This window comes from Drosophila erecta, unplaced genomic scaffold, assembly GCF_003286155.1.
Source record: "Drosophila erecta strain 14021-0224.00,06,07 unplaced genomic scaffold, DereRS2 tig00000126-arrow-pilon, whole genome shotgun sequence".
Taxonomy (NCBI): Eukaryota; Metazoa; Arthropoda; class Insecta; order Diptera; family Drosophilidae; genus Drosophila; species Drosophila erecta.
The window spans coordinates 7344304-7356338 of NW_020825209.1; the positions used below are offsets into that span (position 1 = coordinate 7344304).

At 45.8% G+C, this 12035-nt stretch overlaps 2 protein-coding genes and 2 long non-coding RNA genes across 9 annotated transcripts; 2 read left to right on the plus strand and 2 right to left on the minus strand.

The window, feature by feature from the left end:
• The first annotated feature begins 14 nt into the window (after positions 1 to 14).
• On the plus strand, positions 15 to 2238 carry LOC6550475 (probable RNA-binding protein CG14230). The gene is made up of 4 exons (XM_001977783.3): positions 15 to 424; positions 485 to 774; positions 836 to 1916; positions 1990 to 2238. The coding sequence occupies exons 1-4, from the start codon at positions 247 to 249 to the stop codon at positions 2154 to 2156; spliced, it is 1716 nt and encodes a 571-aa protein (XP_001977819.1). The 5' UTR covers positions 15 to 246; the 3' UTR covers positions 2157 to 2238.
• A 237-nt stretch (positions 2239 to 2475) lies between these two features.
• On the minus strand, positions 2476 to 7128 carry LOC6550476. 6 transcript variants are annotated; one of them, XM_026982475.1, is made up of 6 exons: positions 6897 to 6962; positions 6095 to 6240; positions 5673 to 5987; positions 3914 to 4905; positions 3318 to 3386; positions 2476 to 3251 (listed from the first exon to the last, which is right to left on the minus strand). In XM_026982475.1, exons 3-6 carry the CDS (start codon positions 5673 to 5675, stop codon positions 2669 to 2671), a joined length of 1647 nt encoding a protein of 548 aa, XP_026838276.1. In that variant the 5' UTR covers positions 5676 to 5987; positions 6095 to 6240; positions 6897 to 6962; the 3' UTR covers positions 2476 to 2668. The 6 variants fall into 6 exon arrangements, with proteins under 6 accessions (XP_026838276.1, XP_026838274.1, XP_026838277.1 ...); XM_026982473.1 differs by lacking the exon at positions 6897 to 6962 and adding an exon at positions 6690 to 6833; XM_026982476.1 differs by lacking the exons at positions 6095 to 6240; positions 6897 to 6962 and adding an exon at positions 6997 to 7128.
• LOC113564547 lies at positions 6918 to 7431 on the plus strand. Its single transcript, XR_003408088.1, has 2 exons — positions 6918 to 6999; positions 7123 to 7431. It is a non-coding gene; the product is annotated as an uncharacterized LOC113564547 (long non-coding RNA).
• A 2325-nt stretch (positions 7432 to 9756) lies between these two features.
• Positions 9757 to 11246, minus strand: LOC113564548. Its single transcript, XR_003408089.1, has 2 exons — positions 10765 to 11246; positions 9757 to 10708 (listed from the first exon to the last, which is right to left on the minus strand). It is a non-coding gene; the product is annotated as an uncharacterized LOC113564548 (long non-coding RNA).
• Positions 11247 to 12035: the final 789 nt, after the last annotated feature.

Sequence of the window (12035 nt, forward strand, 5' to 3'; positions counted from 1 at the left end):
GCAGCACTGTACGGTGGTGATTACTTTTGTTAAACTTATTGTGTTTGGCTATTTACTTAGTTGACAAATAAATTGGAAAACTGCCTTGATTGTCAAAAACTGTATATTGTTCTTGGGAAAATATTACTTTTGGCTAGATTGCGTCGATATTTAAGTACAAGATTCACTTGCCCGCGGTCACACTGGCACACACCAATTCTTGCCGGAATTTGGATTCTACACGTGCACTGCAAGCGTAAACACATTATGGGCTGCACTCGGTTTTTCCTAGCGGATTTGCCGACCAGGACCTCGGAGTCGGACCTGCAGAGCCTGTTCCAGGACTACGGTCACGTGGAGCACGTGGACCTGAAGCGCAAGGAGCAGGATGGGGGCACCAAGGTAATTGCCTTCGTCACCGTGCAGACGGATGATGCCCAGTACTGTAAGTTATCCGGAAGGGAAAAGCGGTGGCTGAAAGAGTAACCACAACTTGGTTTTGTAGGCGTTAACGAGCTCAACTGGCAGAAGTTGCACGGCGAAAAGCTACGAGTTTCTCTGGCCAAGGAATCATTTTTGGACCGACTGAAGCGCGAGCGCGAAGAGAACCAGCGCCGGGAACAGGGCGAGCCAGATGTGTCCGAGGGGTTCACGCCGAGCTCTCAGCTCCTGGTGCAGAGCGGCCAGAACAAGCGCAGGGTATTCGCAGAGGATGAGGAGATCGGCGATGACGAAGTCCCTCCAGAACTGCTGATCACCAAGAAGCGCGCCGCCAATTCCATGCACAATGGCAGGGTATGCATGCACTCATGGTCCCCAAGCTCATTGTCAGCTAATTTCTTTAGCTTCTGAACAGATTGTCATACAGCAGGAGCACGACGTGAAGCCACTCCACGTCATCGAGCAGCACCGTAAGCCAGCCAAACAGCAGCTGGACGCCAATGTGAGCCTGGCAGAGCAGAAGCGCAAGGAATCGCTCAACAAAATGCGACAGGGGCACCTACAAAAGAAGTCCTTCATCCAGCAGGCGCTGAACGCGATATCAGTCGATGGCAGCCAGGCAAAGAGGATCAAATTCAGCGACGCCGAGGAGGAGGAGGAGAAGGCCAAGCCCGTCCAGAAAACCGAAGTACAAAAACGGGATCTGTTCGAGAACGACGACGATGAGGAAGAGGAACAGGTTGTGCTGCCGCAGCATAAGGGCAAGAAAGGCGAGCGTCTGGTGGAGATGCAGAGCAAACAGAGTATAGATCCCCGATTTCGCATCACATCCAACTTCGTAGACGAGGAGGAAGAGGCGGAGCTGGAGGAGCAGCCTGAGCCGGAGGAGAGTGAGCGCAAGTGGCAGATGAACATTCTGGAACAGGTTGTGGGACACAAGATCACCAGTTCCAGCGATAATGACGGTAAGTCGACAAAGAACAAAAAGATGCTGCGCTTCGATCCTGCCAAGGAGGACCATCAGAAGCTAATGCGCCAAAATCAGCCCAAGGAGGAGGAGACCCCCAAAACCAAAGACAAGGTCGCCGACAAGAGCAACAGTGAAGCTGCACCCGTCTCGAAAACTGCCTTTTACATTGTCACTGACACGTTAAAAGATTCGCTTAACACACGAGGCGAGGGATTCAGCCTGCTGGACATGTTTGGTAGCGCCCCGGAGGAGGAGGTGGCCAAGCGCCAGGACCAGTTGGAGAAGCTGGGCCAGGAAAAGATCCTGGTGGGCAAGACTTCTGCCAATAAGCTCGGACTGGCCACTCTCAATCCGTTCTCCTACGACTCGTCGGATAGTGAGGACGAGGTCGAAGCAAAACGGCAAGACACGGAGCTTGAGGTCAGCAAGGAGAACATGGCCAAGCCTGCGAAGAAGTCCAGTCAAAAGAAGAACAAAATTAAATTGGAGTCCTTCTTCATACCTAGAAACGATCCTCGTCTCAAAGGTAAGAACATGGATCTGTGTATTTTAGATCTGGATCTTTGTGTCGCTCTCTAACCGATCGTCTCTTTTTGCAGAGGGAGCCAAGTTCTTCAAGTCAGCGAAGACGGAGGTTGACCATGCCGTCTACGACCAAGTGAGGAACCGCCTGAAACTGCTGATCACCAACAAGATCGCCAAGACGAAGAAGAACCTGCCCAGCAAGGACATCAAACTCCACCGGAATAAGAAGGCGAAAAACTGATCGTTAATGATGATCCCTAGGTTAAATTATACCCTAAGTTTTAAGCTTAATCCTGTGTAAAATAAACCAATTTTTTTTTTAATGGTACATGTATTCATCTAGATTAGAAAAAAAAAGAAATGTTTGTGCTTTAGTTACTGCACAAATGCATTTGAGCCCCGTTGCAGCTCTAACTAGATTATCGTAGCGGTGTGAATCCGGCTGTGTTGAGATTCATTTGGCATCCGTAGGTGGGATTCCGCCTAACTAAAAGCTAATTAAGAGAATTAAGATTATCGCTTCAACAAAAATTGCGGTGCTCAACATTCCATTAAGTTTCTTTCGTCCGCTAAGCACGTTTGTAGACTCTAAGTAAAAATGGCAATCTCAATTGAAATTCGAGACATGGCTCTTCTTTGGCACTGTATCCTCTCCGCCATCCGGTCAGGAGTGGTGGTAGGGAGGGTTTAAAGGTAGAAGTCTTAAGTAGATCTAGCGAGCGACTGTATGTTAAAGTAGTGGGTGCTTCTATTCTACGTCTGCCTGGCATCTGACCGGTCATCTCCGCCAGCCTTCGCTACCAGCTTGGCCATCTTGTCCTTCACCTGAGCATCGTCACCGTTATCGTCGTCATCGGGCACCTCAATGGCGGCATTCTGATTCGCGATGGAAATGGCGCCGCCCCCGGCTGTCGGATTGCCATTGCGCTCCGGACTGGGCTGCTCCTGCATAGCTGGTGGCGCTGCAAACTGAGCCTCTGGTGGCGGAGAAAACGGTCTGGCTGTCACTGGCGTGTTCTCTTTGATTGTCACTGGAAACGGAAGTGCCCGCCTGACGGCCAGCGTTTCAATGGCCACAACCGTGCGCTCCAGAAGGTTCATAAGGCGGTCCTCCCGCGCATCCATCCGTTTGAGGAATTCCTCGTCCCGCTTCTCGCGTCGCTTCAGGTACTCGATCAGCTCATAATTTGTGCTGTCGCCGTCGGTGGAGGTGGACATCTTGCGCTTCTTCTTCAGCGTTGTCGATGAGGAGCAGTCGGACAGGATGTCCGTATCGACGATCACGTCGGGGTGCAGTATATTCGGATCCATACTCGGCGAATAATAGTTCTGCGCCCTGTGCACGCGTGGATATGATTAATGGAAGCGGTCTGAGAAGATGGCTTCCGCCGCAGGCACTCACCCATTGTAGTTCGTCTGCATCAGCTGGATGTCGTCCGGATTGAATTCGCCCTCCGACAGTGGCTCCGACCTGTGGACGTCAGAAAAGCGAGAGTCTTAGGCGGAATCTTGAGAACGGAGCACAAGTTGTAAGACATTGTGTGAACTTCCACATATTAACAATTAAATCATATGTCCCCCTTATTATTTCTTATACACTGAAAAAATTTTTGTCACCCTGGACGAACGGTAGTGCTTAGCTACTAATGATCAGTTTGCTTATAGCTTTGTATATATAAATAAATATGTTCTTTTAGTTGAAATGTTTTAATTGCTGGGTAAAAGGGAATACCATTTATTTTTATAAGTATGCAAGCACCATAAAAATATGGTATATAAAATATTATTCGGCTAGTAACTTTAGTTGTTAATATGCTAATTCGCTAGCAAAGAAAAAGCTATCTCAGACAATCGACTTGAATATTTCCTCTAGTTTCTTATGCGAAATATCTTAACAGCAAATATCTTCTATGTATATTCCCATAGGTTTTTAGTTAGTAGTATGCAGTTGATCTATAGTGGGATGTTCTGAGATAAAGTATTAATACATTTACTTACTTCATTGATATGTGGTTCTCGCTGTGGTTATTGTTCTGGTGGTGCATGTTGAGTGCTCCATTGCAGTCCTTTTCGAAGTCGGGTGCTTCGCCGGAGTCGTCCATTGGCGCGTGGCCCAAGCCGAGGGCATGGCCATGACCTAGGCCGTGGAGGTGGTTTTTAAATGCTGGCCGGTGGGGCTCATCCTCGTCGTCCTCCTCGGGCGCCATTTGGACACCGCCAACGCTGGCCATCTGGAGTTCATGTCGCTTATGGGCGGCCACGGCGGCAGCGGCTGCCTGAACCATCTGCATCTGGAGGGGATTCTCGTCAAAGCCGCCGGCGGACAGGCCGGATACGCCGGATGCGGAGCCACCGACCGGGCCGGTCACCTCGTTCAGCTGGGCCTCCACAAAGTGGTTGGGCAGGAAGCGCTCCAGCTTGCTCCCGCTCTGCGAGGAGTCCGTGGAGTGGGCGTGCGAGTGGCTCTGGCTCTGACTCTGGCTGAGGCTCTGCAGGAGGCTGTGCTGGTGCGGGGTAAGGTTGTCCTTGTTGAGCAGCACTCCCAGCTCGGCCGCCTGCCGCCGGCGCTGGTAGTAAGAGAGCTCGTTGTGGTTCTTGGTTATGAGCGCCAGGCGCTTTCCATTCGATCCCCAGCACTCGCCGCGCTGCTCCTCGATCTCCTTGAAGAGGAACATGTACGGCCAGTTGCGGCGGACGTGGCGCTCCGGATTCTTCTTCAGCTGCGTGTAGATCTTCTTCAGGTTCTCGTACCGGTTGCAGCACTGCTTGGCCGTCCTCTTCCGGGCACTGAAGCGGTTGAGCACCTCGGCGACCATCTCCCACACGCTAGCATGGTTCTTCCGGTTCGACTGGAACGCGCTCTGAATTCGCTCCGACTTGACGATGTTCAGCAGGGCCACCGACTCCGGCACGTTGAAGTACGACTCCGGCGTCCGCGGCGCCCGCTGGTGGTGATAGCTGCTCGTCACCGGCGGGGGATTCTTTGTCTCCTGCGGGATCAGTGAAGCACATTGAGATGCACAGTAAGAGTCCAATAGAAGAATAGAAGCCCCAAGAGGATAATTTAATAGAAATAAGGAACAACTAGAAATAAGGACTACTAACACTAATAAAAGAATAATTCATATATACACTACATGAAAATGATCAATTAGCTTATTTAAAATGCTTATGGTGTCATAGTGTATAGTGTCAATAATTATTAATCCTATACGTACAAAGATGGACGTTCTACAATTTGAAAAGCTCACAAAAACCAAGTTGTTTTGTTATATTTTCTATGTACCCGCGCTCTCTCAAAATATGATTTACATTTATCGTAGCTAAATGAAATTCCATTTTTGTAAACATTAAATCCCAGAAACTCTGAGATTATGTTTCAACTATGTATGTAATTTATAAAGTGAACTTCTGTTGGATTAGCACTATTCTAATTATCAAAAATCTCAGCCTTAAAACTTCGATATCATCTCCGGAATTTTTCAAGAAATGGACGTGCCCTTATGGTTTTGGCCAGAAGTGCTTATGGCCTAAAATTCATTCATGCCGTCCAGATTCTGCGAAATATTCACCCGCCAGAGATGAGCTGCCGATGATGACTAAGCGCGGCGAAATTGGTTTCGCAGATATTCATGGATTGTCACTGCCGCACGGATTGCGATCCGTGCAGTACATATGTACAGATGTACATATATTTTCTCCCACTGTTTAGACATACAGCGCTATTAGCCTGGAAGCTGATCTCCCTTTTGCTTACCATTTGGGAATTCTGTGTTGTCAGCAGCTTCTGGATGGCCCAATTCTGCTGAGCAGGCGCAATGCTGGATGGGGATCTTGTCTTTCTGCTGCCCTCTTCTCCGATCCGTTGCGGATTCTTCCGATTGATTCAATGGCGGACTCTCCTGCTGTGCTCGTTGTTGTTGCTTCTTTTGTTGTTGTTGCGGCTGCTGCGAGGGACTGGCGGCGTTTGCATTTCAAATGTAGCGAGTGTGAACACAGTGTAACCCTTGCGGCACTTAACGGTTAATGGCTAAAGCGCGGCGAGTGTGTGTGTGAGCCTGTGTGTGCTTGTCTAAGAAAATAAAGAAAACCGAATCACAACAAAAACAACATTTGGTAGAGCACATCATTCCGAAACGGAAACAAAAGCCGAAACAAAATCGAAATCAACGAACGTACTTGTTCTTTGTTGTTTTTGGCGTTACTCGAATTTTGTTGTTGACAACAAACCGACAACGACTATTAATATTTAGAAGTTAACCTTTTAGCCTTAGACGGCGGCTCATCGGCTACGGCAACGTCGACAAAAAACGCGAAAAAGCAAACTAAAAAAAAAAAACAAAAACCACAAACCAAGAGCCAGAAACACAAAAAAATAGAAGTGAAAACACAAATCACGAAATCAGATGCACATGTGCCCCTCTGCGTTCTTACTCACGAATACAAATATCCGTGCGAGCACTTACTGTTAGCGGGCACTTTTACATTTATGCAGAGCTTCCACTATTTTTTCACCAAAGCTCTTTTTTTTGCTACTGTTGCCCGTGTTGTTGTGTGCACGTCCCTGCTCACTTATTGTTGTTCTTCTTCCTGCCGTTTATCCTCGTTTCGCGCTCTCACTCACACCGCCCCTCTCTGGGCTCTTGCATTTCATTCACGCACGAGAAGCTTTCGCTGACCTGCATTTGCACTGAGAGAAAAGTAGAGTGGAGAAGAATGGAAAGCAAACGCGCGCGCAATTCTCTTTCTCCGGCCAACACTGCACGCGATTTACCGTTCTCCGTAGTCCGCCGTCCTCAGAATCCAACTAACCAACTAAAACTAACCAAACCAAACAACAACTAAACTGAAACTGAACTTTTTGTTTGCGATCCCGTTGGCGATACTAACGGCAGTCGCGCATACATACACACACACACACGCACACACCCATGCGCGCACGCACACAGACGAGCGAGCGCCCACATAGACACACACATACATATGGACCGCTACGATCGTTAGGCGGACGATCGCTCCTCGGGCACGGAACACCACGGAATACTACGGAACGGAACGAAACGGGACGGAGCAGCTCTAACCTGGTAGATTGCGGCGGAGAGGCGATGCCTTCTGGGGTGCACATGTGTGTTGCACACACACACATTCGGACTTCGGGTATATAAATATATACACGAATGTGTACATACAAGTGTATCTACTTATAGATTCGGGCAGAGCCAGCGACTACGGCGAAAGAGAAGGAGGCAGAGGCAGTGACAGTGGAAGAGGAAGAGGAGCAAGGCGAAGGCAGCGGAGGCAGCAGATCCATCCGATCAGAGCAAGCAAGATTCCAACGATGCCCACGATCCGCAGAGGGAAGCAGTTACTCCGATTCCGATTCCTACTCTACAGATCACGCACACTACCCTGCACCATGTGCCTGTGTTCGGGTTCGGATTCGGATTCGGTTCTATTCAATTCGACAAGATACGATTCGGATGGGATGGTAGGAGATGGTATGGCATAGGACGGAGGTGAACCTATGTGGATCTATGAAGGGCCAAATGGGAAAAGTCGTAGCCTAAAAATAGATACGAGTATGTTGTGCAGTATGGCGGGCATGGGCACCCCAAGTGGAAGTGGATGTGTATGAGGTATGGATGCGATCGGTCGGCGTTGGCTTCTGTTTGGCGTTGATGATCGAAACTGATTCGAAACTGCATCTTCAGCACTGACCAAATCGCAACAGGACGCTAAATACCGCCATGATCCAATCAAATCCTCGATTGCATCTGTTATAAATTAGAATGTGGAGTCTGCTGGAAATTTAAACACACAGATTCTGTAAACTGAAATGTCATTTATTTATTACCTTACTGCAAATCACAAATTATATGCATATTCTATAATATACCAATGTTAATTTATTGCACAGTCAGTGAAAAGGGCACATCAATTTAGCATCCGCATTTAGAAAGCAATCTCCAAGGACTGTAAGCAAGTAACTTAGTTTATAATCACATTTGAGCTTTGATTAAATATTATATACACAATAAAAATAATTTTTATTTTATAGTTAGTTTTGCAATTGTTGGTTACCAATATTAACAAAAAGGCACGTAAAGGTAAAGTGCCACGACTTTCAGATACCCGTTACTCGTTATTAAATTATTCCCTTTTTAAAATTTAAATTTAATTTTCTTTACATACTTGAAGGTTTTAAGTTTCATATTACATGCATTTATCGATGTACTTAACTTTTTTTGGAAATATTGTAAGTATTGATTCAAAAAGTTAGTGAGTATTAGTGTAATGCTTTGTACCAACTCTATTGTTCTTATTGTTTGTTCTTTATGCAAATAAACGGACGGACATTTTTGTATACTTTTTAACGAATCTGTTATAATACCAAATAATTTTTTTCTTATTTCCGCTAAAAATATATTACTACAAAACGCGAATTCTTAAGACACAGCTTTGTATTGTATACAATTCCTTTTAGTGGTTTTAATAACATCTATCAAATAATTTGGAACAGTAAAAAAGAATTTAAGTATTTGTTAATCACAAAACTTAGTTCGGGTCGCAGTACATGAAAATGTGATGTGATGTTCGTCTACTGCTCGAAGTTCTAATCAAACAGTAGTTCAATGGAAAAAGATGGTTGCTTCGCTCTGGTTTCAAACTCGGAACCGAGTCGACTCTACGGACCAACTGCTACGAACCAGCTACAGTGATAAGTCATTGGGTCGGAGATAACCCCGCTCCCGCCAAACGCTGTATTTTGTTATTTTGAGCTGAGATTATCGAAGCTACGCTGCTAGCAAGTTGATTTCGTGCTTGTGCGCCGGGATTAGTGCACCCAAAAACCAAATTGGGATCTTTCTCCGCTTCTAGCGGCTGCTCCAGATCGCCAGTGATCGGCTAGCTCCAGCTGGTAGATACAGGCTGTACCACCAGCAGCAGGAGCTGTAGCAGTAGCAGTAGCAGTAGACTCTCGATAGGGTGCACAACAAAGAGATTTCAACAGAAAGCGTTCGCCGTTCGCCGTTCGTCTGTCGAGTCGAGTGGCAAAGAGAGTGGGCATCGAGAGATCGTAAAGCGAACCACATAGTTCAGATGCAGATACAGCCACAGATACGTACACTTATTTTGGATTACAAATAGAATACGATCGTTGCCAGAGCATACGTTGCTACGACTGTATCTGTATCTGTATCCGAGCATCTGTGTGTTTTCGCCGCCGTGTGGTATATGTACTAAAATTAAAAATAACGGTGGGGACGTGTTTAAAATCTGTACGGCCCCAGCAACGCCCCAGCCCCATTCAATCCCCTTCAATCCGATTTCTTTTCCAACGATTTCCAACGAGAGTGAGGTGCTTTCCATGTCCACATGTCTCGCAAAGAGATCGTTGATCATCGATCGATCGATCGATCGATCGTACTGGATCGTGTCGAATCGAGTCGTATCGACACGTGAGTCAGGCAACAGTAATCAATGAAAATCGGCAAGCGAGGAGAGGTCTCAAAGGTGGGCGAGCAAAGCCCAAACCCAAATAACGACGGCCGATGGCTATTCGATTCTGCCCATATACACTCGCCCGATCGATAGTAGTGCATATATCTGCATGTGCTTAGAAGCACTCAATGCATATCAAAATATTTGCTCTTCGACTGGATGAAATCGGTCGGGGCTTTGCGCAAGTCTAGATCGAAAATTTCGGATTCGTACTGCCTGCTGCTGGTATCTTTCAATTTTTCAGATTGGTTGATGACCACATGTGGGCGATGGAAAAGGGGCTCGGCGTTTATTTAAAAAGCATTTACTGCAGACAAAGTAATATTACTCTATTCATACATCGTTATTATTTCATTGTCACATCAATGCGCTTTATTTTACAGATAATCTATGTGTTCTTTAGTATTTATGTTAAAACTGCTGTAATATTGCAATGGTATTATATGAAGCCACTCAATACCTGCCCATTTTGAAACAGCATTGTATGGCTTGCTCCAGTTTTCACTCAAAAAGTGTTGAGTTCAACAACCCATCCCGATCCAAAGACCCCGAAGGGAATGTACGTGGAGCTCCCCTGACTTCTTATGGCCGATCGCATCGGTTGGGATGGATCGCGGTGGTAGTAGACTGTTTCTGCTCGCTGGCCTACGGTTCTTAATACGCCGCTTTAAAAATAGCTACTATAAATCTTATGTACTCTCGTCGCTGGCCGTCATTGGCGAAAAACGTTCGTTAAACGCTCCCCGCTGATTTCGAGATCTCGAGATCTTGGGATCTTGGTGCCGCCGGTGCTGTGGCAGTGTGTAAAGTAAGAGCATCACATCCGAGCCCATGTAAATCGGCCACATGCACTCACTCAGCCGAACATCTGCCAGTCCATGGCACACACTTAACAAAATCGACCTGCCACGTCCTCAATCGAACAGGATGTGAATAAAGCATTTCTCTTGCTTCTCGAATGGTTTCTTATGTGCTATACCATATTTTTCCATCCCATAATTTTAAATCAGTTCTATTGGGGAAATCAGTTGAAAGAAAGTATATGTTAGTAACAGTGTATACTTGTTGATTCTGACTGAGAAAATCCACACTACGATCTCTTAAATGCATTTTTATAATTATTTTAAGTTTTCGATCATGAAATTCGTTACGTTCTTTGTTTTATATAAATGGAACTATATTAAATTAAATCCCCCATTCCTTTTCCAACCTTTTGAATCTTTTGACTTTGTTCCAAGTGTACACACATGTTCCCACATATGTGCATATATGTTTGATGCAGGGCTGAAACTATCGAAACTAATGTTACTTAAGTTACCATTGGGATTGGGGGAGGAAAATCTTACAGTCCACTCCGAAGATCACCGGACCCAAAAAAAGAAACCGATTCGAATTCAGAAACAGATTCGGATTCAGATACAGATACAGGCATAGCGATACGGGTGCTCATACAGGCGTACAGATACAAATTATAGCTATAGCTACATTCACGATCGTGACGCCAGCGGAGAAAATTTTGAGCGAGGGCAAGGGGGAGGGTAAAAGGGGAGACGGACAGACAGCAACTACAGAACGGAGCGTAAGCAATGTTAACGAGTAAAAATCAAGAAAATTTTAGTTCTAAAAATAACCCTTGTACTCATTTTTGTTTCAAAACGGAAAGCGGCAGCCAACAAACGACCAAAAACCAATAGCTATAAAGCGCAAAGATACGAAGATACTTGCAACGCTCCCAGATACAGATATTCACACACATATAGACGCGCAGACATACTGACATCCGGCTACATAGATGAGTGGATTCTTATTCTTGGCATTGCCATTGGGGGTAGAAAATACTATTTTACATACATATGCCATGGATGTTGTTCGTGGAATTCAAACTGTAACGTTTTCGAAATTTTTCAAATTGCGATACATACAGATCTCGAGAGTGGCAACTACAAGATATTATCGGCACTCATGTAGTAACAGTCTCATAAGCATTTTAAAATCCAACATGAATCTTTCTACATAAAAACAAATATTGGTTTGATTAGATGTTTTTAACTAGGAGAATAGCCATGCCAAGTGACTATTAATATTTTGCTTTCTAGCCAAGAGAAAATACAGCTTAAGTTAGAATCCTAGAAAATATGTGTAGACTTATAAGATTATATATTTTATATTTATAAGATTATAGTAAGCCCAATATAATGGATGTAATACCATTGAAACTAACGTTTATTTATGGTTTTAGAGCACCTAAGCTTAGCTAGGCAAGTTGCAATCCTTAGACAGGTGCGCCATCTTGCGGCACAAGTGCGCGATTATCCCGTTTGAAGGGGGAGCTTTAAGCAGCTTTGAGTGCGATGCCAGATAAGCGTCAATGGAAATTGTGAATGGCAAGTGGGTGTTGGTGGGCGGGTGTACGGGCAGACAGGTAACAGTAAATAGCAAACAGCAGTTAACAGGTGCGCACACATATGCTGCTCGGTCCCGTTACACAATACAGTTCCGATGAAAGCGGCGCCTCTGGGGAGTGTGTGTATTTGCATATCCTTGAGCGACTCTCTCGCACACAGCATGTGAGCGTATGCATGTGTGTGGGAGAGGGGGTGCGTCTGCGCTCTCGCCG